We start from the raw sequence: 22,202 nt of genomic DNA on the forward strand, positions 1-22,202 counted from the left end.
CATCATTTTTTTTTTATAAATTTTTTGACGCGAAAGTTAAGAGCATCAGAATTCAGACAACGCAAGGAGCTTAGCCCATTAGCCACACCACGTCAGCAGAGCACGAATCCATCAAAGAAAATCAAATTGGGATCATGATATTTAGCTTGGATCATCCACAATTACAGAACAGAATCCTTGACAATTCACACGCAAAGCAAACTAACACACATATAATTAATTAATCAATCGTAATAAAAAACACAGATAATAAAATTAAAAAATCATTCGAATGAACCAAGCACAAATCGCCATCGCGAGTTCGCGCCGTTCCCGCGCCTCGCTCAGTGCAGGTAGTAGGCGAGGAAGGAGGCGACGAGCGCCCCGGCGGCGGGCACGGCTGCGGCGGCGGCGCCGCTGGCGGAGGGGCCGGCCGCGCCGACCGCGCCGGCGGGCGCCTCGGAGGGCGCCTCGGTGGCAGCGCCAACCGAGGCCGAGGCCAGGACGGCGGTAGCCGAGGCGGCGGCGACGAGCGCGGCGCAGAGGACCTTCTTCATCTCCATTGCTGCTGGCTGGTCGCTTGCTTTGCCGCTGGAGAGAGGTGGTGTTATTAGCCTTTTTTTTATTGGGGTGGAACTGGGAGACGCTGCTCGCTCGGGGATCGGCGTGAGAGATCTCTCAATTGCTTCTGCCGCCTCAGGGCGGGGCGCCGCTTTATAGGAGCTCCCCGGCGCGAGCGCGAGCGGCCGCGAGCGAAGCCAGGGCGCGGCGGTTGGGCGAGCTGGCGGGCCGTGTGGATTGCCGGGAATAGGGTGGCCGCGCGTGGTTAGCGGCGGTGGCGGGTGATCAGCTGGTGGGTTTGCCATTTTTGGGGTGTCCATCAGGCCATGGCATGGCATTAGCGGTGCGCGCGGGCCGCGGGTTTGGAAGGATGATTCGCCATTGTTGTGGCATATGGAGGGCGGAGAGGATGATGCGTGCTCGATCGATCGGAAGGAGTTGTGATGTTGTCGCAGACATGCGGGCCCAGCAGTTGTAGGACCCGCGCGTCAGTTGTGGAACGTCACGTTGCATCAGTTCATTGTGCGCTGCAGGATCGATCCATGGCGAACCAAACTGCTTGCCCAAACGCAATGAGTCTTCCATGTGGGACCAGATTGTCAGTGTCAACCATGGCATTTACCATAACGACTCTTGCACGCAGCTCAGTACAAAATAACCAGTTGCCAGACGCTACGAAACTTGGACATTCGGAGTAACAGCTAAAGCTTCCCCCCCCCCCCCCCCCCCCCCCCCGCCAATGGCGATGAACATACAAACCTACTGTACTAGCCCAGAGGAGAAGAGAAGACACCCAGATGGTATTGCAATCAGTTTGGCTACATCCTGATGCTAAAACAGATGATGTTCGGCACAGGGCAAGAAGAGGATGGCAGCAGCATCACTTGCGTTTCTTGGCCCTCTTGCCCTCCAGCCTCTGCCGCGCCTGCTCAAACTCCTCTTCGGTGGGCTCCGAGCTGCTCGCGTTGGGGTCGCACTTGGACATGATGGACGAGAGGATGGAGTCGAACTGGTTTTTCCGCTCCGCCCTGCGCTGCGAGATGGCTAGGATCAGGTCGTTCTCCTCACTTTTCCTCTTTTTCCTGCCACGGAGTTCAACAACAACAACGATCAGTTGGAAGCAAATGGTAAATAAATGCAACATTTAAGGGTATCAAATGAGAGGCTGAGTGTTCTGTTAGGAAAAACTTACTTCACTCTCCTCTCCAATGGATTTGTTGGTGGCTCCATCTCAGAGATCTTTTTAGCCCACTTCTCATATGCTTTAGTTGATTTCAGCTCACCTGGTATACGAAGAAAATGGTGAATGGTTTCACGACTAAGCATGCATAAACAGGGCAATTAGCTGGCACTACTGTATGAATGAAACTGTGAAATCAATCCTTGATAACCAAAAAATACAGCCAAGTGTTTACCTTCAGCAATTGCCTCATCAACTATATCCTTGAAGCGGTGGGAATCAAGCTTTGGTTCTGAGCAAATCATTGAGCAGAAAAGCCTGCATAGAAGGGAACCATGTCACAATAGAAAATAGCACCAAGTTTTTGGCATCAGTTCACAATCACAACATTCGGAGATTGGTTTGATGGAGCCTAAAAGCAGATTAGTTCACAGAAATCACCTGTTCATGTTGCCCTTATATTTTGTATAAAGATCCTTCAAGTCCTTTTTCTCAGAATCAGATCCTCTGTATTTAGCTTCAAATTCTTCAATGTCAGCCTCAGTGACCTGGCAAAAAAATGATTCGAAGATTGATTTGTCAACCATTGCAAATGCATAGACAACAGTCACCTGTGATTGATGATATACAAGGAAACATACCTTCTTGTACATTGTTCTGAAGTACTCTTGAAGATTGTCCGCAGCTGCTCCAACCAGCGCCTAAGAGGACAGAGAAGGTTCAGAAAATATTGCTTCAATCTCAAAGGTAGAAAGTACTAGAAAAGAGGTGCTCACATCATCATCAGCAATGCCAGTCTCATCATATAATGCCCTCTTCTCTGCATCTCCAAGAATGGAAATCACCTTCTGCAGCTGCTGAAATTTCTCTTTGGCTTCCTGGAATCACACAACATTCCACTTGAGAAACAAGCCACCAAATTACTGTAGAACAATATCGATGGTTTAGGGTTGAGATCCTACCTCATCCCCAGGATTCTTATCTGGGTGAAGACGAAGAGCTAATTTGTAATATGCCTTCTTTATTTCTTGTTGTGAAGCGGTCTTCTCAACCCCTAGGATCTTCAAAACAAAGAAAGGAAAAGAAACAACGCATTAAATTAGTAACTTCTGATCTGGAAAAAGAACAATGAGAAATTGGTTTGTGACAATAACCTCTACATTTACACCAAAAACAGTTCGGACTTCATCTCATTTGAAGTCATTGACACAGACCCTACATTTGCGATTACAACTTAAACAGGTACCAAAAGAGTCCGGAGCAATTAAAGTTCAGGACCTGTCCACAATAATGAGTATACCCATTATATTTTTTGAACTGCATCTCCATGTGTACTAGTTTGTTAAGTGCAATCAAGTAGTAAGCACTGATTAGCTACAGGTCTAAAGTGATGGCGCAGGTCAAGAAAAACTAGCATAAGTGAACCATGACCTACAGAGAAAAAACTAGTAAAAGCACTCAGTGGATACAACTAAATGCAAATTGCAAGCTCTATTATTCTTGATCTAAACAAAAGAGTAAATTTGCTAGGCATGAAACACAAATGACCAAGGCCTTGTGCGGTCCACCAGATGAGCAAAAAAAAAATTCATTTGAAAGCAAAACAATTTACCATACAAATAAGAAGCACTTTAAATTTAACTGCAGCATATTCATGAAGAGTACCCATCCCTGAATCAACATAGTGGCATACACATAAAGGCGCATAAGAACACATTAGCCTGTTCACATCCAGGCGCATAAGAACACATTAGCCTGTTCACATCCAGGCGCATAACCGTTTGACAGTGCTGCCACTTCTCATAGCAATTCTTTGTGTTTAATACTCAATTGCCTGCATACCTTCCTCTTCCTTCCCCCAAAGCAGGATACTGGGTACAGATACAGCTTGAATTTTTTAGTTGCTGCTGAATTTTTAGCTGTGGGAGCGTGTAGCGTGTGGCTACTACGTGTAACAATTTATAATTGTGTGGACTGATTCTCCCTCCACAAGGGGGTTGAAGCCGGATATTACTTCCATTATCTAAAAATAGATACAGCTTGAAGACAAGCATGATACCCAATGAGCTAACTACAGCATGAGAACATATCACGAGATAAAAAAGAGTGTTCCAGTGACTTCACTGTGATTCTCTCCTGACATTCCTACAACTTCCATATACATGAATGCAACTATTAATTTCCCCTGCATTTTGCCGGATCCCAAATGCTTAAGCATTGTTACAATTAAGCAAATGGCACAGCTGTACAACCCAATTGCTTAGCATGCCGAACTAACACCACCACAAATTATCAGCAGGTGAACCATGTAGATAAGCAAAACCAATCGGATTAACTGAAACAGAGCCCCCCACACCCACCCACACATGATTGTTACTGTAACAGGCGAGCAGTCTGCAATCCGCAAAAACTTTGTCCCCATTCCACAAATACAATCACCGAAACGATCAAATCCGCAAGATCCACCAATTCACGGGCACTCATAACACAACACAACGCCTAAGAAGACTAATCGAAAGCCATCTGACCGAGCGAGCGCAGGGAGCGCCCTTCCCGCACAGGATTCGAGCGCCGCACCAGCATCGCAACCAACCCCAACCCAGCACGCAACCTTCCGCCCCGCGCTTGCCCGAGATCCCAGCTAGGGTTAGGATGTCGCCTTACCTCGTAGAGGGTCTTGCTCCCGGTGGCGGCCGGAGCGGCGGCGGCGGCGCCCCTCTCCTCGTCGCTGCCATCGGCGTCGGCGTCGGCGTCGCGGGAAACCCTAGCCCTTCTGCCCTTGCGGCCCATTCGACGGGAGGCGGTGGTGGATCGGTGGCTGCAGTGGTGACTGGTGAGGAATGGGGGATTGGGGAACCGGGAAGAAGGGCGGAGGCGATTGGGGATTTTATACAGGGGAGGGCGGCGCGGCGGCGCCGAAAATTTTCCCGCCCTTTCGAGTGCGAGCGCCGTGAGACGCTGGACGGGATCCGAAATGGGGCGGCCCGGCGGCGGGGTGATGAGGTTTGCGGTTTGCCACGTTGGATATCCGTAATTCCATATACCCACCTCCCAAATTACTATTCGTTTAGATATTTCTTGATCCATAGCTAGTAATTGGGACAGAGGGAGTATTATATTACTCATGTATCCTAAATTATAAATTATTTTAATTTTCTACGCACTTAAGTGTATGTTTAGATGCATCGTAATGTCTATGAATCTAGAAAAATCAAAACGACTTACAATTTGAAATGGAGGGTAGTTGTTTGGTAAGATAATTTCTTTTTCAAAATAAAAGAATTTAAATGCAACTTTAATGATATCAACTTTATGTCACAAAGATTCACCTATGGAGCCAGAACTAAACAACGAAATTCATGGAGCTACAGGGTGTAATCTTTTTATAAGCATGTGTTACACGTACACCTTACCTTACCTCTCTGTGTAGACGTGTCAATAGGCACAATTCCAATTTAAGCTACGCGTCAGGCCAACAAAAGACTTTGTCCTGACCTTTGAATCAGGTCTAAGGGTGCGTTTAGCAGAGCTCTTAAAGTTGATTCTATGTTGAATCTAATAGAAGCTTTGCTAAACAGTTTTTCAGAGAGAAGTGATTCTCTGAAATAAACTAAGAGGTTAGGAGCTGAAAAAAGTAGCTTCTCCTGATTCTATGAAGTGATTCTCCATCCTGATTTTAAGAGTTTATGCTGGAGAATAAAAAAATCACTTTCAGCCACAGAATCACTTCTCTCAGAGAATCGACTCCCATAGAGAATCAGAATCAGATAGAGCTCTACCAAACAGACCCACCCTATCAAAATTCTTGCAAAATCGAATTACAAACACTAACTTGTAGATGAAGTGGAACCGTCGAACCGAGCAATTATTAGGTTGATTTAGCAATCAAACTTTCAAACTTATGTCAAGTATGTGTTATTAATACATTTATTTTTTTGACGCATGGAGATACTTGTGTGTTTACGGTGACTTTGTTAAGCAAGATATGTTTACTCTTAGACATTTATAGGATGTCAAGACATCCTTAGAGTTAGAGTTAATAGGGTGGAAAAACCATAAAAATCGCTTAAGAAAAGTTTCCATGTTTCACATGGAAAACTCAGGAGCTTTAGGCGCCATGTCAAATAGCAAGGAATGAAAAATAAAAGAACTAGATGAAACATATCATAACCTAGAAACAATGTCGAGTTGCTTATCGATCTTTCTCTAAAATAGACCATAATACATCTCCATTCGCCAACACCACTAGTCAAATCCAGATCATACGCGTGTTTTACAAAAGTAGTAACATCATACGTGCTCCATTTTCTATGCACATTTGTTGCACTTCGTTTCAAAAGGGCAAAAAATCGTGGCCTGTGCGTAGGTGGGGCAGTGAACCGTCAGCGAACCGAACCGTGCTGCCACCGGCTGCCAACTGTAGCACCTCCTTCCATTTCCTCTCTCTTTCACAAGGCAATACGTGTCGAGGCATCATCTCTCGGCCTTTTGCATATGTAGCCTTTTTTATCTTGAGAAATTGCTCAATTATTCACATTCCAAGATAACTTCAGGGTCGCGAGTGGCGTCATGATCTTATAGCCCATAACCGAGACGGTATAATTTGAAGATAATCGACACTATATAAGGATTATACGGTACAAATACCAAATACTAGCTCTTTAGAAGGTTTTTCTTTCTTTCTTTCTTTGCAAGATCGTGCCCGTCCGTTGCTACGGGCAAAATAAATTTCATCTATAAACATTAAATATTATCGTGTAAAATATTTACTTCTACAAACTCAAAAATATAAGGCATTTTTTTCCTTGGACATATGCATTATGTTTCTGCGAGGTTTCATCTAATTCCAACACTACATTTTATTTAAGTCATAAAATCTTGGAATGAGTAATAACATGCGAAATGCCCCCAATATGGAAAAAAAATGAATTTGCAACGAGTAATAACATAAGCACACAGTACACTTGGATGTTCTTTATCTCAACTTGCAAAAGAATAATCATGTGACCAATTCCCAAACTATACATGACAGTTAATCACCTTTACATCATATTCGTTTGTAGCAAGCTCTAACGGCGACCTGAACAACCTTCAACATTGGATTTAGCAGGATAATAATCACGTGGAAACAAGTACGAATATAGATAATCGTAAGCATGGTACGACAGGTCATCCAAAGGCTACCCCCATCTATCCTATTTCTTTGCTTGTGATGCGCCAAAGATAATGTTTTACAATGCCAGGTAGTCTTATCTTCCACTCATTCGCTTCATGTGCTAAAAGATCGATGAAGTTTGCTCAGATTCATAAGCACCCATTTAACAGTTTGCTTACCCTTTGACAGTGGAACGGCTTCAGCAGGTTCTTTTTTTTTATGAGTCGAGAAAAGAACAAAATCAGCATGAGGTCCAACTTTACCATTTGGAAAAGCTGGAAACTTGTTAGTTAGCCCTTTGAGTCATTACCCAAATTCAGAAAAAGAAAATCACCAGCAGTTAAACTTGTATGGTGAGAGAACACCATAGCTGATCAAACGGTTGCATAATCAATTGAAGCCAAGTCATGCATCAAAAAGTCCACAATCAATGTACAAAATAGCGGATTATGAGATTTTAACGTAGAACTATACTCAACCGCTATAGCTCCATTATAGTCCACTATAGCGCCGCTATAGCCCGCTAATTAGTACAACGTTGTTGTAGCGGCAGCTAGCATCAACCACTATAACGCCGCTATAGCCTCACTATAGCCCGCTATTTCGTACATTGACCACAACTCTAGCCTAAAAAAAGGAAATTTTCAGGAATTCTATACTGAATACGACTTAGCCCAAAATCAAAATATTCAGGCACCAAACCACATGGGAATTGCACGTATGCCAACATCCCAAAGAAGGAAAACCATCAGACAACATGATCACGGGGGAACTGCGTTACTGTAGATCTCTCGACAAGATCAAGGAAAACTAACCTGGCGGCGTGGCTCCTTCCCCGACGTGTTAGGCACGATGAGAGCGAGTATGAGGTTGGGCAGCGGCGCCATCCAACAAGATCATGGGGGAACTGCGTTACTATAGATCGCCCGACAAGATCAAGGAAAACTAACCTGGCGGCGTGGCTCCTTCCCCGACGCGTTAGGCACGAGGAGAGCGAGTATGAGGTTGGGCGGCAGCGCCGTCTGACAACAGGATCACGGGGGATTGCATTACTGTAGATCACTCGACAAGATCAAGGAAAACTAACCTGGCAGCGTGGCTCCTTCCCCGGCACGTTAGGCACGAGGAGAGCGAGTATGAGGTTGGGGGGCAGCACTGGGGAAGATTAGGGTTTGGCGAAGAACTTGATGTTGGCTCACCTCACCGGATATGTGCCGTCGTGGACACGACAGCCGTGGCGGGCAACGTCCACTGGATCCACTGTACCGTGATGGGGATGGAAAAGGTGACAGCGAGGGAGTTTTGGCGATGGAGACGGGACCGGCGTGTGCTATCGATAGCGGCACCCCCAGCGTGTGGTGGTGATGGGGATGGCTACGGCGACGGCGAGGGAGGCAATGAGGATGAGGAAAGAGATGGAAGCGGAGGCGGAGTCGCAAAACGGTGCGGAGGGATAACCTAGCGGAAGAATGTACAGCGCTGAGTTGTTGAGGGACTCCGGAGATGGCGCGTCGACAATCCGGGGGTGGAAATCGAGCAGAGGGACGTTAGGGGGGAGGGGCAATGGGCGGAGAGCCGGAAAACGTCACCTTTTTACCTTTTTTAGAGTATAGATGTTCTCTTGAGGGTTGTTATGTAGGCTTGCTCTGGAACCAGTGCCATTTTGAGTTTTACATGCACCATAATGTATTTTTTGATATGCAAGAGCTCTTAGGACTAATAATTAGAACTAGAAATGGGACTGAGAATTAATCTTTACCTATTATTAAAGTCAGTAACGTCTTTGCCTCGATTTTTCGTCCGTCGGGCTATTTTGCAAAAAAAAACCCTGACATTTCGTGATATCAACCCGCAGTCCAATCTGAAGAGATGGGGGCTCGCGTGGTAAAAAGAGGAAAGCGAGGGATTAAAGCGAAAAGAGTTCAACTCCCTCGTTCCCTTCCCCTTCCTCGGGGGATCGAGTTCCGCCGCACTCCGTCCGGCTCCGGTCCCGTCCCTCGGGGGATCTAGATGCCGCCGCTCCGTCCGGCCCTCCACCCAACTCCCTTGTTCCCCTCCCCTTCCTCCACCGCACTCCGTCCAGCTCCGGGCCCCTCCCTCGGGGGATCTGGACGCCGCCGCTCCGTCCGGCCCTCCACCCCATGTCCACCGATGACCTCCCGCCATCCTCCGACATCGATGTCATCATCCTCCGTCGACATCCCGCCGCCGCTCCGTCCGGATCCGGGGCTTGTGGTCGGTTCCCACCTTCGCCCTCCACCCCATGTCCATCGACGACCTCCCCCCGTCCTCCGACATCGACGCCATCATCCTCCGTCGACATCCCGCCGCCGCTCCGTCCGGATCCGGGGCCTGCGGTCGGTTCCCACCTTCGCCCTCCACCCCATGTCCATCGACGACCTCCCCCCGTCCTCCGACATCGACGCCATCATCCTCCGTCGACATCCCGCCGCCGAGGCCGTTGGCGGCAGGAGGTGGGCGGGGGAAGGAGCGGCTGCAGGAGGAGCTCGGCGGGCAGGTGGGTGCTGCCGCTGTCAAGGGCCATCGTCACCGCACAGCAGCAAGTACAGGTAATTGAATCAATCTACGCTGTCGCAAATCCGAGTTGTTTTGGTTCTTCCAGCGTCAAATCTGACGGTGTTTCTGTGTGATCTTGGAGTTCACCAAGGTGGCGGCACGGACGGCGATCGGGTTGAGGAGGAGGAAGTGCAGGAGGAGCCGCCGCAATCAGCGACAGCAAAGCAGGAGGAGGCAAAGCGGCGTTGGGGTCGGAAAGCTGTCCAAAACCCTCCACCTCCAATTTCTCAGGTGCGATTGATTATACATCATTTCTTATGCTCCTGTCGGTTTCAGGTGATCTTGCTTTGCCTATTACAGAAAATTCGAATTGAGAAACTTGGGTACAAAATGACTTATACTTTATGGTATTCTGATTCAGGAACTAATGGGCAGCCAAAGGGTGTAGCGATAAGCCATTCTTTGATCATTCAGTCCCTTGCAAAAATTGCCATGAAAATGGCTTCGGAGAGGATGATGTATGATATCAAGATCCAAGTACTGTTATATTACAGTTCCCCCATGAACATAATGTTGCCCTGTATGTCATTAATAGATTTGATGAATCACCAACATAAGTTTTATGTTATGTTCATAACTTTATGCAATTCAATTTGAGTTTAGAAGAAACAATAAGTGTATGACTTCAATAATTTTCCTTTGTTGGTCTGCAGGTTTACCTGCATATGGAGACTCTTTGCCATATCAGAGGGGATCTCCTCATGCATGACTATCCCTGATGGCCAGAGGTTGCCATGTCCTGGTACCGAATTTGACGCCAAATTAGCCTTTGATGCCATCAAGGAACAAGGAGTGACTTCTTTCATCATTGTCCCTACGATCATGGCTGGCATACTGTCCTATGATAGGCATGAGATAGCGCTCCTATTTTCTGAAATCCTATGAATGCGCAACTGTAGACTACAATTGTTTCGATGACAACGATTTCTAATTATTTACCAATGTGATTAATCCCATTTGATGCTAAAGGCTATGCTATACTCTGAACAGCTCTGAATTGGTTACCCTTTAACCAAATTTAGTAACAAAATTACATTACCAAAGTTGCATCAGTGCTGTTATTTTTCCTTGTACGAGATGACTGGTGTTTTCTTGCTCCTCTTCTTTTAATATCTGATTGTGGTGTCAGCTGATTTGTTGGAGGGCAGAGGAGCATATGCCTCAAAATGGATCTCTGACAATAGAAAACCAATTCCTAGAAGCATAGCTCATTTTCCTTTTTAAGAACAAATTGAAAACGAGTGAATTTTCCCTACAGGCATTAATATTATATGGTGTTATTTTAAGATACTCCAGAGTACAATCCATATTAGTATCAATTGTTGTTCTCTACTTTTTAAGTTAAGGTGCAGTTCTGTACAGTGTAACACACAATAAACAGTCAATGATGTCCCATTTGGACGAATTCGATGACGACAACAACGAATTCTGGCGTAGCAACGCACAGGGCATTTTGCTAGTAAAAAAATAATTCCAATAGTAAAAGAATAATTCCAATAACGCATCAAATCGATGTTGCGCTGTGGCAACTAGCTCCACCATCACCGAAATGAGATTCACTGACACCAAAAATCGAACTCTACAGCCATCGAATCGACCTATGTGCCGTTGGGTTGACCTTCAGCACCATCGAATCGACTTTCGATGCTGCCGAAACAAGCTCCGACACTACCGGATCGAGCTACGAGGGAAAGCTACACGAGCAACAGCGAGGGAAGCAAACGGTCCCTTCGGAGTTTGCCTTGTTTTACGCGACGAGACGAGGTAAGCAGAGGAAGCAAGACGAGCGGCAGCAAGAGATCCAAACACGCCTATAGTTATAATCATAACATTCTAACGGTGGATGCTGACAACTAGATTCCAAAACGATATATCAGACCAACACATTATCGCTGGACTGATATTACCTTCTAGCTGCCTTGGTGTACCGACGTGCCAAAAAAGTACGTTGGCATATTGCTACACGGTACTCCAGCTTGTGAACTCATCCAAGTTATATTGGACAGTTATTCAAATTTCTACCGATGCTAAATTTTGCCTCACAAAAAAGATACTCCCTCCATTTCAAACTACAGTTCGTTTTAGCTTTATTAATTTCATATATATCATTATGCATCTAGACATACATTATATCTAAGTGTATACATCTAGAAAGGTCAAAACGACCTACAATTTGCAATTTAAAACGGAGGGAGCAGAAACCAATTACTCGAGTACGAGTGGCCAAGTTCACGCCATTTAGGAGAAGAAAAAGGATGCCACGCCGCTCCTTCTTCCCCATCGAAGAAAGAAAAAGAACCCTTTCCAAAATTTATATAAACCCGCAGCCAGCAGGAACCTCACTGAAAATCCACAGCCGTATTCCTCAAAAGAAAAAAAATCCACAGCTGCATCCATCCCAACCGTCCATCAGCTCACGCCACCGCGATCGGACGGCGCCTCCCCCACCTCAGCCAGGCCACTCCACGCCACCAACCGCAAATAATTCGAACTGCCAGGGGCAAGGAGGTAACTTCCCCTCGGCTCCGCCTTTTTTATCTGGCTCCCCCACCTTCCCCTGGCCCGACGACGCCCCCCATTTCGGAGCTCCTCCTCGCGATTCCAATCCCCGCACGTCTCCTCCGCCTCCGCCTCGCGCAGGGTTAGGGTTTGCTCTGCTCCCCATCTTGTCGCTTTTGTTTTTTTCCTGTGAGATTTGGTAGGGAAGGCCTGATCTGTGTCTTCCGGTGCCTGATTCAGCGTCTCTTGATCGATCTGCGCGGTTTTCTTGTGATTTTTTTGGGGTGTTGATTCGTTGGTGCGGGGAATTCCACGGGCCGTGGAATCGCGAAGGGGACGGGCGCTTCGAGGTTCGTGTGTTGATTCGGTCTTCGGTTGGGGGTTTCTTCTGTTCAGGTTGAGTCTTTTGGGTGGGGAAATGAAAACGCGTTCTTGTTTTTTTCTTCTTCTTATTTTTTTTAAAAATTGTATGAAGGTTGTTTCTCTTGTCCAAACGATTAGGCTTTACCTGTCTTTTTTTTGTCTGATTTTTTAGAGTTCGTAGCGCTGCTAAATGTTACTAGTGATTCAAGTGTTTTATTCCATGGAAATCGTGCGTATCTAGTTGTAAGCGGTGGATTAGTTAAATTACTTGGCAGATTTGGTGCATATTGTCCTCGATTTGCATCACCATGGTTTTTTTTTACAAAGATTGGAATTGATATACCCTGATTTGTTTAGGAATGTCGTTTTGATTTGTATTACACAACGTATTTTGTGATAGTGGCTTCCGCGATGCTCTCCCTAAAAATTAGGATCTCGTTTCATCAAGTACAACATCTGCATGACTTATATTTGCTGAAGTGACAAATCGTGTGGTTATTTACATCGATTGTTTAATGTGCAGCTTATAGTAGTCATGGAACACAAGGAGGCGGGCTGCCAGCAACCCGAGGGCCCAATCCTATGCATCAACAACTGTGGCTTCTTTGGCAGTGCGGCCACCATGAACATGTGCTCCAAGTGCCATAAGGAGATGATAATGAAGCAGGAGCAGGCCCAGCTAGCTGCCTCCTCCATCGATAGCATTGTTAATGGTGGTGACGGTGTGAAAGGCCCTGCCATAGCTGCAACTGCCGAGGTGGTGTTTGCTCAAGTTGAGGAGAAGGCAATTTTTGTGCAGCCTCCAGTTGTAGCTGAAACCAGCGAGGCTGCTGCTGTAATCCCCAAGGCCAAGGAAGGCCCGAACCGGTGCGCAACCTGTAGGAAGCGGGTTGGCCTGACGGGATTCAACTGCCGATGCGGTAACATGTACTGTGCGGTGCACCGCTATTCCGACAAACATGACTGCCACTTTGACTATCGGACTGCAGCTAGGGATGCGATTGCCAAGGCCAATCCTGTGGTGAAGGCGGAGAAGCTCGACAAGATCTGAGGGGTAATGGGGAGCGGAATTGGTTATGATCTGCAAGATTCAGTCATGCATCTTTGCTGCTTTATCATTGAACTTCCCATTCTTGTTTGCTGCCACATCCCCGAGTTGTTCAACACTGATGCACATGCATCCTGGCAGCTGCAAGAATTCATCCCCAGTCGAGTCCAAAATGGTTTGCGTGTTGGCTATGTTGTGTAAGCTTATTCAGTTATTCATGGTGGTTTGGTTGGTATTGTGGCATTCCCATTTAGGTAGCTCTGTAATGTACTACTGTCTCGTGCGTGTTACATCCCAATCAGTAATAGTAATCAGCAATGGTCTGCCATATTTCCTCGCAATTTTCTGGTTCTCTTCTTTTCATGTGCGCTTGTGAATTTCATTCAGAGCAATGGGGGCAATTGCTCAGATGTTTGATATTATCTGAAGTTTTGATGTGTGGAGCTATTGACCAATCAACTGTTCTTGCTTCGTGCTCTCTGAAGTGGAAGCAATCAGCTTCCGCTGCTTGCATGAAGTGGGATTGTTGTGGATGAACACTGCATTTTAAAATCATGTAGCAGCCGAGAGAGCTGTGGATGGAGCTTTATTGTTGGGTATGCTGATTCTTTATTACAACACAGTCTATGCAAACGCAATTACTTGGTGCAAACACAGTCAATTCATCATGATCTATTTTGGAAAATCCTGTAAACAAAGGAACTTGCTTGCATGGTTTCCACAATTCTTATCCTTCTCTCTTTCTAGTCTGTGCAAGTGGGGACATGCAGCTCTCCTTTTTACATGTGATTGGTACGAAGCCTAATTTGTTTTTGTATGATTGTCACCTGCAAAGAATTGGAACAAGTCTAAACAACTTGTTTTTGTATGATTCACTTGCAAAGAAGATAATTCGTACGAAAAAAATATTCTTCTGCATGGGGGGAATATTTTTGCTCCTCAATTTGTGGGTGGGTCTCTTCAGACATCATGGGAACATTGAGCAACTCTTGTGCCGGGTGTTGAGCTGCGATGGATTAAAGAACGCAAGCAATGATATAGGTTCTGTTTGGATCCACTAGCTATATTTGAGCTGGTTAAATTTAACTGCTATGGATGCAAATATGATCTAACTAGTTTAATTTTTTGTAGTTGGTTGAACCCAGCTAAACCAGTAAAAGATGAAATTGCCTCTCAACCTTCCCCGAGAAAAGTTTTTAAAGTGGGAGGGAGGGATACTATAGACGAATACCTCTTCTATATAGACGAATACCTCTTCTAGCTAGTGGATCCAAACACCTTTAACTAAAGTAGCTAAAAGAAAGTTTCTAGAGTTTAGTTAGGTGGATCCTAACAGGGCTAGGACCATAGAAGCCTGATCGCCTTGAGATTCCTTGTTTGTTTATGGGAGAATGGATAGGATCTCAGCTTTGTCGTCCTCCCATCCCAGTAGCTGGAGATGTATTTTATGGCACTAGCTGTTGCTACCTGCTCTGATCAGTTTACTATAAAACTGCCATTATATTGTAGAGTATGTAACAGCCTGAAGAAAACATTTGCAGAGCTCAGCAGCAACCATGGGGATTACCTAGTTGCAAATAAGACACCCAATGGCACTTCTTTTTTACCCAGCCAGAACTGAGCAACCCGGATTCAGGGCAAAGAGCAGATCACTTCAGGACGAAACATTTAGCAACACCTTCAGTTACCGAGATACATAAGGTGAACAAACTCATCAGCGGTGTCTTCAGCTGCGAAAAATTCACATAATCTCAAGTAACTTTCTCACTCAAGAAAGGACCGAAGAAGCGCTGTGTGGATTGCTCGGTATTGCAGTAAGTGAATGTATATGAGAGGGATACACATGAAACAGCTCATTTCCTCTTTAATTGTCTGTTCTAAACTACAGTGTATGAGAAGAAAGAGGCCGTGCATTATTCTGTATTTTTTCTACTCCAAGTGTAAATTTGGGGACTCAGCCCCCAATGTTGAAGTAAACCGTATAGAATTCGTCCCTCAAGCTGTACAGTGGCTCCAGGATGAAGTTCCTCCTCACTCCCTTTGCGATAAAGCTGATTGGATGGTACTGCCTCAGTGGGGCAGTCTGCACAAAGCTCGCCGCCTGCTCGAGTATCCCACCAATGCTCTGAAGAGAGCTCTTGCAGCTGACCTGAATCTTAGTCTCTGCAGAGTAATCCACGCCTGTCACCAAGAAGCACCCTGGTTTGGTCCCGAGCTCGAGGGAAACTGAATTAGGATTTCCATCGAGCCCGGGTATTATGTTGAAGAGGGAATCTGAACCCTTCTGCGCGGATAGGGTGAGGTTGTTGGTGATCACAGTTCCTGGCAAGTCAAATGGCTCGATCAGCACGGAAGCTCCCTTCATGGTTGTGCTGTATGTGTCATGCAGCTCCGTTGAGTCCTGAGGGTGTGCCCTGAATGTTGCGTGGATGGCGATGTCGGTGCCGTCAACTTCAGGTCGCTCTTGCATTGTTAGGGAGCCATTTGCGCTTGAGAGGACAAATGTTTTTCCATTGGATACTTGTGTGAAGGTTGCCAGCTGTGAGTTGTACACTGAAGGAACAGTGGTGATCCAATCTGAAATTGTACTGCTATTGCCAACTTTTGCATCCCAGTCACCAGTGGATAGGCCAGCAAGAACAAATGGCCCAAATAGGATGGCTTGAAGGGATGCATACTCCGGCCTGTCATCTGAACAGATAGCTAGCAATTAATATTGGATCAAGTTCCTCAAAAATATTTGGATCAAGATTCTCTCTGTACAAAAATCTGAATATTATCACACATCGTAGCAAAATCCGTTATTTCTACTAGCGCCCCTATGTTTTTGTAGTATAAGTGTACAACCACTGGTTATCATGGTGGTATATCAGTGTGCGAGCCAAGTAAAGTCAGCCAATTTGTTCTTCAATCTTAAATTAGTCAACAGTGGAAGTATCATGAGTTACCTTTAATTGCTTCAGTTCTTAACCTGATGGGAAAGCGTAGTGATAAGTGATCCTCTGAGTTCCATTGTTTGGTGACTGAGAGGAAAGATCCTGCCCATAAAATAACATAAGGTAATGAACTGGGCTTCAAAAATCGATGATAATTTGAATATTGAACAGAATGGAATGATTTTACCTGGAGATAATGACCCCAAATCTTTGCCATTTAGATTTGCTCCTGCACCATCAGCAAATGTCCATGATGGAATTCTAACATTCAATTTGGCAGACTGACTTGTCGTCTGAACAAATAGCAAACAAATGAGCTGAGTGAAGATGTTTTTTATCTGAATTCAACGTATAAAGAATTGAAAATAATTACCTCTGCAGAAATGGAGAGTGAAATTTGAAGATACAGGTCAGAAGAACTGAGGGTTTTGATTTGCTGAGTAACAGTGAGCCCAGCTGCTTTCCAGTTGAAAGTGCTTGGTATGTACTGAATGATGTTGAGTGCAGGTGTATCTTCTTTCTCCTCAAAGTAAATAGAATCGCCAAGTTTTGAAAAGGATTCTATACCTGCACATGGAAATCATTATATTTTGAAATAAACAACTTGCTCGAGAATAAATGCGACCCCAACGTTCACAGCTTGAGGCAATAAAGCAGAAAGGTTAAAAATGAAGGGGCTAGACACTGCCTTTAGCTTATGGAATCAAAATTGGATAGAAACAGTTGGTTGAAATCAAGCAGAATATTCACATCAAGGCAATAAATAGATGTTGCAATTTTTGTATTACCTGTCCCATAACAACACCAGAAAGAATCGTACTTTGTTCCCCAACCATGATAACTCACAGCCTTAGAGTGTCCAGGGGCCTGGGGTAGCATGTAAATCATCACACCAGGATCTGTCCCCCTTTGAATGCTTAAAACACCATTTATCAGTGCTCTTTCATAGTAATCTGCATATGATATTTCCTTTGTCCATCGGAATAGGTTGCGAGATATCTGGATATGACACAGGTTTACATATGACACATTTCTAAACAAGAAAACAATTTTTTAGTATGGTTTCACAACCTTAAGCATGTTGTAAGTGGTGCAAGATTCCTCATTCTCAGTACTCAGAGTCTCAGCTAAATGTTTTGGGTCAGTCCTGAAAAACAATTAAGAGAATCAGTTCCTTGCCAAATATAACTTTCGATATACTATGGAAGTATTGATGCCATTAATCAAGCATCTACAAGCTATATTACCAGAATTCACCAGCAGATGTGCCACCAGTCGCGTAGCTATGAGATGAATTTATTGTATCCATAAAGAATGTGGCAATTTGCTGTTTCAAAAATGAGGCTTATGGTCAACTTCACTCAAATGGTGGAGAACAAATGATAAAAAGAAGACAGAAGATGGTACTACTTCAGACACAGAGACGCAGATACTCATAGGCAAAAGGCTAAAATGGATGTAAAGGAAAGAAACATATAAATCCAAAGAGCTGTGCTAAACACGCATAATGTCAGCATATTTCAAAAAATTGAAAACAGTTTATCTTAATCCATTCGGAATTTTAGTAATAACAGCAAGAGTCATACATATCTTAATTTTTATTAACCCATTTTTCCTCTTCTGAACAGTAGTCAGTGTCTTTATGTAAACTGATAACAGCATGCACTTTATGTCCGCATCCCCTAACAGATTCCTCACTGTCTATGAAAATGGAATACTTCAACTCTGTAGTAATAAATTTCGCAGTGAACTTTACCTTGTAAAGAGGATCTCCGGTAACTTCATACCTCATCTGTGCACCAATGACAACTGGAATGTGTGTATTGGAATGGAAGCCTGAAATGCTGTCAGCCTGAAATGAAACAAATACACAAACAACGCTATCACTAAACGAAAAATCCCTCGAGAGGAACAGTAATTCTAGTCCATCGATTGAGTCCTGTACTAGGAACCCAAGTTCAATTTCCATGAAAGTGTACACTTTACATGGTAATACCAGTTCAGTAGTGGCATAATTAAAATCTGTTCGATATATAGACATGTAGTGACCACTGGATGATAAGCAAATTGAACTGAAGTTAGTAATCACAATTCTTAACATAGTTAAAACTGAAACTGGTTAAGTTCTATTTCAGTCATTTATTGTAATGTAAACATAATCCTAGCTATCACCAAATAGCTGAAGATTCACAACTAGCAAACCAAATCAGTGTTTCAGCACACCTGAACTGCAAGCAGCCCAAGAAAGCATGGCTTATCGAAGAGATGGGCCAGTGTCAAATGCTTCAGATCATTCTGCCCAATTAAGAGAAAGTCAGCATATCAGCTAGATATAACTGTATTAATCGATGCTACACTTGTAACAAACGGCAAATCACCGTTATTGTGTAGAGCTGATAGAGCACATCATTCATCCCACCAGTTTCCTCATTGAGAGACTCCCAGTGCCTCTCAATGCTGTATTTCTGTATGACATTCTTCACCCGATCACTGAAATAATTAGCCATCTTTACCACCATGTCAAGAGCCTTGGAATTCCCAGCCACCGTGTACTGATCAAGAAGGCCTTGCATAATCTGTAAACCAAAAATTAGACCCACTCAAATTGGTGATGATCATTCATTCATTGCACAATCTGTAAACCAAAAATTACACCCACTCAAATTGGTGGTGATCATTCATTCATTCACATATTTATCATGAAGTAGAAACTGAAAACCCCCATGAACCTTGTGGATTGTGTAGTAAGGGGCCCAGACAGGCCTGATGGCCTCAACCCAATCGAAGAATTCCGACGGGAAGGCCGACAGGTACCCTGTGCCCATCTTCTTCTGACAATCATAGAGCGCGTCGACGACAGACGACATTTTCACATTAAGAGTATCATTGTGTGTGCTAGCCCACATCTTTGCAGTAGCACTCAGGTAATGCCCTGAAAAGAACAACGGCAGGACGCTGAAATTCAGCCTAGCTGCGAAATTGTAGTGGGTAAATGCTACAGAATCGAAATCAAACTGAGATGCGGTGGCGCACCAACAAAGTGACCCCGGAGCTGGACGTTAGGGCCCTCCCACCCGCCATAGGGCGTTCCCGGCGCCGTCAGGCCGGCTTGCTTGCGGAAGCTCCAGACGAGGCGGTCGACGTCCAGGAGGAGCAGGTACTCCAGATTGGTCTGCTGTGCTTGCCAGTACGGGCTGCCCGGCTCAAGCCGCACGTCGTGCAGGGAGGCCTCGGAGAGGAACGCCCCGGCCGCAACCCCGGGCCGCGGCGCGCCGGCGGTGGCGCCCCGGAGCTTGCGGTAGAGCATGAGCCAGTCGAACGCCTCCTCGCGCCGCAGAGCCCGCCGTGGCATGAGCGACATCCAGGCGGACTCGTCGGTGGGGGTGAGGTGCTGCTCGTGGCCATGCTCATGGGTGTGGCGACCGTGGTGGCTGCGCTCGGGCACCGGCGCCCGCGGCGCGGACCGCAGCTGCGTCGCCGCGCGCTCCGTGTGCGACGTCAGCCCCGGGAACGCGTTGGTGCACGACTTACCCTCCGCGCCGTGCCAGCCGGCTGCGGCGGCTAAGATCACCACGGCCCCCAGCGCCGCCGCCGCCGGCATGCCCGGCCCTCTCGCCATAACCAACCCCCCTTTCTTGGCAAGAACCACTCGTTACCCTGTCCTCAGTTGACCGACACACACCGCATAAGCGAAAGCCTCCAAAAACCCAAACCTGTAACCTGTGAGAAGGGCGAGGAGGATAAGATTAAGCATCACGAAATGGTGACAGCGCATCAAACTACCAGTGATTCAACCAAGAATTGCGCGGAAAGCAATTCATACGAGGGGAACAAAGATCGGAGGGAGGATTGAAGAAGACGACCTCGACTCACTTCACTGGAGTGAGACTGTGACAGTGATGTTTACTGTTTCCGTCTCGAGAGGAAGGAGGAGAAATTGCTCCTTTTTCGCCGGGGACGGATCAACGGAATAGGGGTGGGCGACAAATGCGCATCGGGAGAGCGACGGTTTATATCAGAGGATTCTTGGACCCCAAGAGCCGCAAGGCGACGCCATCATCACCCATCCATCATCTACCGGTTCGTCCCAATCCACCATGGCCGTCGCCCGCCGCTTGCTTGCACGCCACCGCCGGCCCGCCGCACGGCAGCAAGTGGCGCATCGGCATCACGTCGGAGAGGTAAAAGCTTCTCTGCCCTTTTCAGACCCAAGGGCAGAGACGGCAACTTGGCAGCGGAGCTCGCAACCGAAACCGGAGAGCGGATGCGTCAGGGTAAAACCTACCCTGTTGGTGGATGGATCACCGGATTGAGCTGAACTTGCAACTGAACACTCTCGGAGATTCCCTGATCTTGTCATGCTTCTGCCGTTTGCAGGACACGGCATTGCATGGCATCTAACCGATCCTGTGTTCCGGCTCAGCCTCATCTGTTCGATGTGCAGAGGCCGATGCAGCAGACCCCAGAGGCGTGCTGCGTGCATATCCATCGATTGATAGATCCATTTCCTTCTGACAATAGAATCATCGTGCGCATAGACCACACCTGCATGCCAAGACAATGTCACATGGATGAATAGGATGCGAAGTGATCGATTGTTGTGTCAGTTTCAGAAGGCCGAGTGGCAGCATGTTGTCGGTCATGTTCTATACTACCTCTGATGGGCCTTGAGGCGAGAGCAATATCTCCGCCCTCCCAAGAACAGAGGATGCCCAAGCTCTTCTGAATACCACCAAACAAGCTCCCTTAGGATCCATGCTGAAATCGCACAAGATATACCAAACAAAATGTGTTCAAGCTCTTCTTAAAACATAAAATGAAAATCAAAAGATTTTTGGGCGAGAATGGGAACAACGGTAATCATCCTTGAAGTCGACCCAAACTTTTGACTAGTTTCCAACCCCAATCATTGCCGATCCAGGCCCAAATCTAGCCCACCTCAGGCACCCGCAATGGTTAAAGAGGGTTTGCTCTCTGTTACTTGTCTACCAGCCCTGTTTGGATATCATATGCTAAATTTTAGTACAGTGTTAAATTTTAGCACCCTCAAATAAAAGGTTAAAGTTTAGCACCTTGGGGTGTTTGGAAAGGAGGCTAAACTTTAACACCTGGGTTGACAAAAGACTCATTTATCCCCACTTTCTTCCTTTCTTTCTCCTCTCTCTCCTCCTCTTCTCTCGCTCTTCTCCCCACCTTCCCCAGCCGCACCGGCCTCCGTGCCCCTAGCTGCCCTCCCTCCCCCGCTGGGAGGTGGCGGCCGCGCGGCCAAGCTCCTCTCCCTCCCTGCGCCAGCAAAATCACCTCCGGGCGTCGCTCCTCACCCTCCTCCCCCGGGTCAGAGCCACCGCCGCGCGGCAAGGACTCCTCCTCCACCGGTCCCGCCCCGCTCCCGACGGCAGAGAGGTGCTCCCTCGTCGCGCAGCGCCGACTCCCTCGTCGCGCGCCTTGCTGACGGGGAGGACGGGCCGGCCGTGGCCCTGCACCGAGAGAGGGGGGTGCGGAGGCGGCATGGCCGGCGGAGGCAGCGGGGGCGGCGGAGGCGGCGTGGCCGGGTGGAGGAGGCGTCGCCGGCAAATGCGGTGGGGCCGGGCGGAGGAGGCGTGGCCGGCGGAGGTAGCGAGGCCGGCGGAGGAGGCTTGGCCGGCCGAAGGAGGAGAGAGAGGGGGGTGGGGGGCAACCAGGGAAATTTTAGATAGGGGACCACTTTTAGCACCTATTTGATGTGCTAAAAAAAGTGGGGTGCTAAACTTTAGAACACCACTTTTAGCACACCTGTTTGGGAGCTCTAGTGCTAAAAGGGTGCTAAAAGTGAGGTGCTAAAGTTTAGCACCCCTCTTCCAAACAGGGCCATAATATTTATAGATCCATCACTTAGCGGATTATCTGTAGTATTTATTGCTAAGT

General features: G+C 46.5%; 3 protein-coding genes across 6 annotated transcripts; 1 reads left to right on the plus strand and 2 right to left on the minus strand.

The window, feature by feature from the left end:
• Positions 1-1,315: 1,315 nt before the first annotated feature.
• On the minus strand, positions 1,316-4,717 carry LOC140221714 (chaperone protein dnaJ 6-like). The gene is made up of 8 exons (XM_072291483.1): positions 4,385-4,717; positions 2,683-2,781; positions 2,497-2,598; positions 2,362-2,421; positions 2,162-2,268; positions 1,956-2,038; positions 1,733-1,823; positions 1,316-1,622 (listed from the first exon to the last, which is right to left on the minus strand). The coding sequence occupies exons 1-8, from the start codon at positions 4,508-4,510 to the stop codon at positions 1,421-1,423; spliced, it is 870 nt and encodes a 289-aa protein (XP_072147584.1). The 5' UTR covers positions 4,511-4,717; the 3' UTR covers positions 1,316-1,420.
• Positions 4,718-11,934: 7,217 nt separating this feature from the next.
• Positions 11,935-13,703, plus strand: LOC117847711 (zinc finger A20 and AN1 domain-containing stress-associated protein 8). Of its 2 annotated transcripts, none has more exons than XM_034728979.2 (2): positions 11,935-12,093; positions 12,838-13,703. In XM_034728979.2, exon 2 carries the CDS (start codon positions 12,850-12,852, stop codon positions 13,363-13,365), a length of 516 nt encoding a protein of 171 aa, XP_034584870.1. In that variant the 5' UTR covers positions 11,935-12,093; positions 12,838-12,849; the 3' UTR covers positions 13,366-13,703. The 2 variants fall into 2 exon arrangements, with proteins under 2 accessions (XP_034584870.1, XP_034584884.1); XM_034728993.2 differs by lacking the exon at positions 11,935-12,093 and adding an exon at positions 12,118-12,301.
• Positions 13,704-15,138: 1,435 nt separating this feature from the next.
• On the minus strand, positions 15,139-20,613 carry LOC117847677 (uncharacterized). Of its 3 annotated transcripts, none has more exons than XM_072291487.1 (13): positions 20,162-20,613; positions 19,332-20,011; positions 19,028-19,230; positions 18,677-18,874; positions 18,522-18,593; positions 18,055-18,150; positions 17,546-17,625; positions 17,370-17,445; positions 17,087-17,297; positions 16,672-16,865; positions 16,486-16,591; positions 16,311-16,400; positions 15,139-16,053 (listed from the first exon to the last, which is right to left on the minus strand). In XM_072291487.1, the coding sequence occupies exons 2-13, from the start codon at positions 19,915-19,917 to the stop codon at positions 15,317-15,319; spliced, it is 2,649 nt and encodes an 882-aa protein (XP_072147588.1). In that variant the 5' UTR covers positions 19,918-20,011; positions 20,162-20,613; the 3' UTR covers positions 15,139-15,316. The 3 variants fall into 3 exon arrangements, with proteins under 3 accessions (XP_072147588.1, XP_034584827.1, XP_034584819.1); XM_034728936.2 differs by having other exon boundaries at positions 19,332-20,018; positions 20,122-20,613; XM_034728928.2 differs by having other exon boundaries at positions 19,332-20,018; positions 20,162-20,612.
• Between the last annotated feature and the right edge of the window lie 1,589 nt (positions 20,614-22,202).

The sequence above is a fragment of the Setaria viridis genome, chromosome 1 (genome assembly GCF_005286985.2).
Source record: "Setaria viridis chromosome 1, Setaria_viridis_v4.0, whole genome shotgun sequence".
Taxonomy (NCBI): domain Eukaryota; kingdom Viridiplantae; phylum Streptophyta; class Magnoliopsida; order Poales; family Poaceae; genus Setaria; species Setaria viridis.

Excerpts from the sequence above, each read along its gene's own strand:
- LOC117847677 (XM_072291487.1), bottom strand. The coding sequence starts at position 19,917 with ATGGCGAGAGGGCCGGGCATGCCGGCGGCGGCGGCGCTGGGGGCCGTG. Across the intron at positions 17,446-17,545 it reads ACATCTGCTGGTGAATTCTG|GACTGACCCAAAACATTTAG; the intron begins GTAATATAGCTT and ends ATTGTTTTTCAG. Across the intron at positions 16,866-17,086 it reads CTGGTGTTGTTATGGGACAG|GTATAGAATCCTTTTCAAAA; the intron begins GTAATACAAAAA and ends TTCCATGTGCAG.
- LOC117847711 (XM_034728979.2), top strand. The coding sequence starts at position 12,850 with ATGGAACACAAGGAGGCGGGCTGCCAGCAACCCGAGGGCCCAATCCTA.
- LOC140221714 (XM_072291483.1), bottom strand. The coding sequence starts at position 4,510 with ATGGGCCGCAAGGGCAGAAGGGCTAGGGTTTCCCGCGACGCCGACGCC. Across the intron at positions 2,599-2,682 it reads ATAAGAATCCTGGGGATGAG|GAAGCCAAAGAGAAATTTCA; the intron begins GTAGGATCTCAA and ends GTGTGATTCCAG. Across the intron at positions 1,623-1,732 it reads CCATTGGAGAGGAGAGTGAA|GAAAAAGAGGAAAAGTGAGG; the intron begins GTAAGTTTTTCC and ends ACTCCGTGGCAG.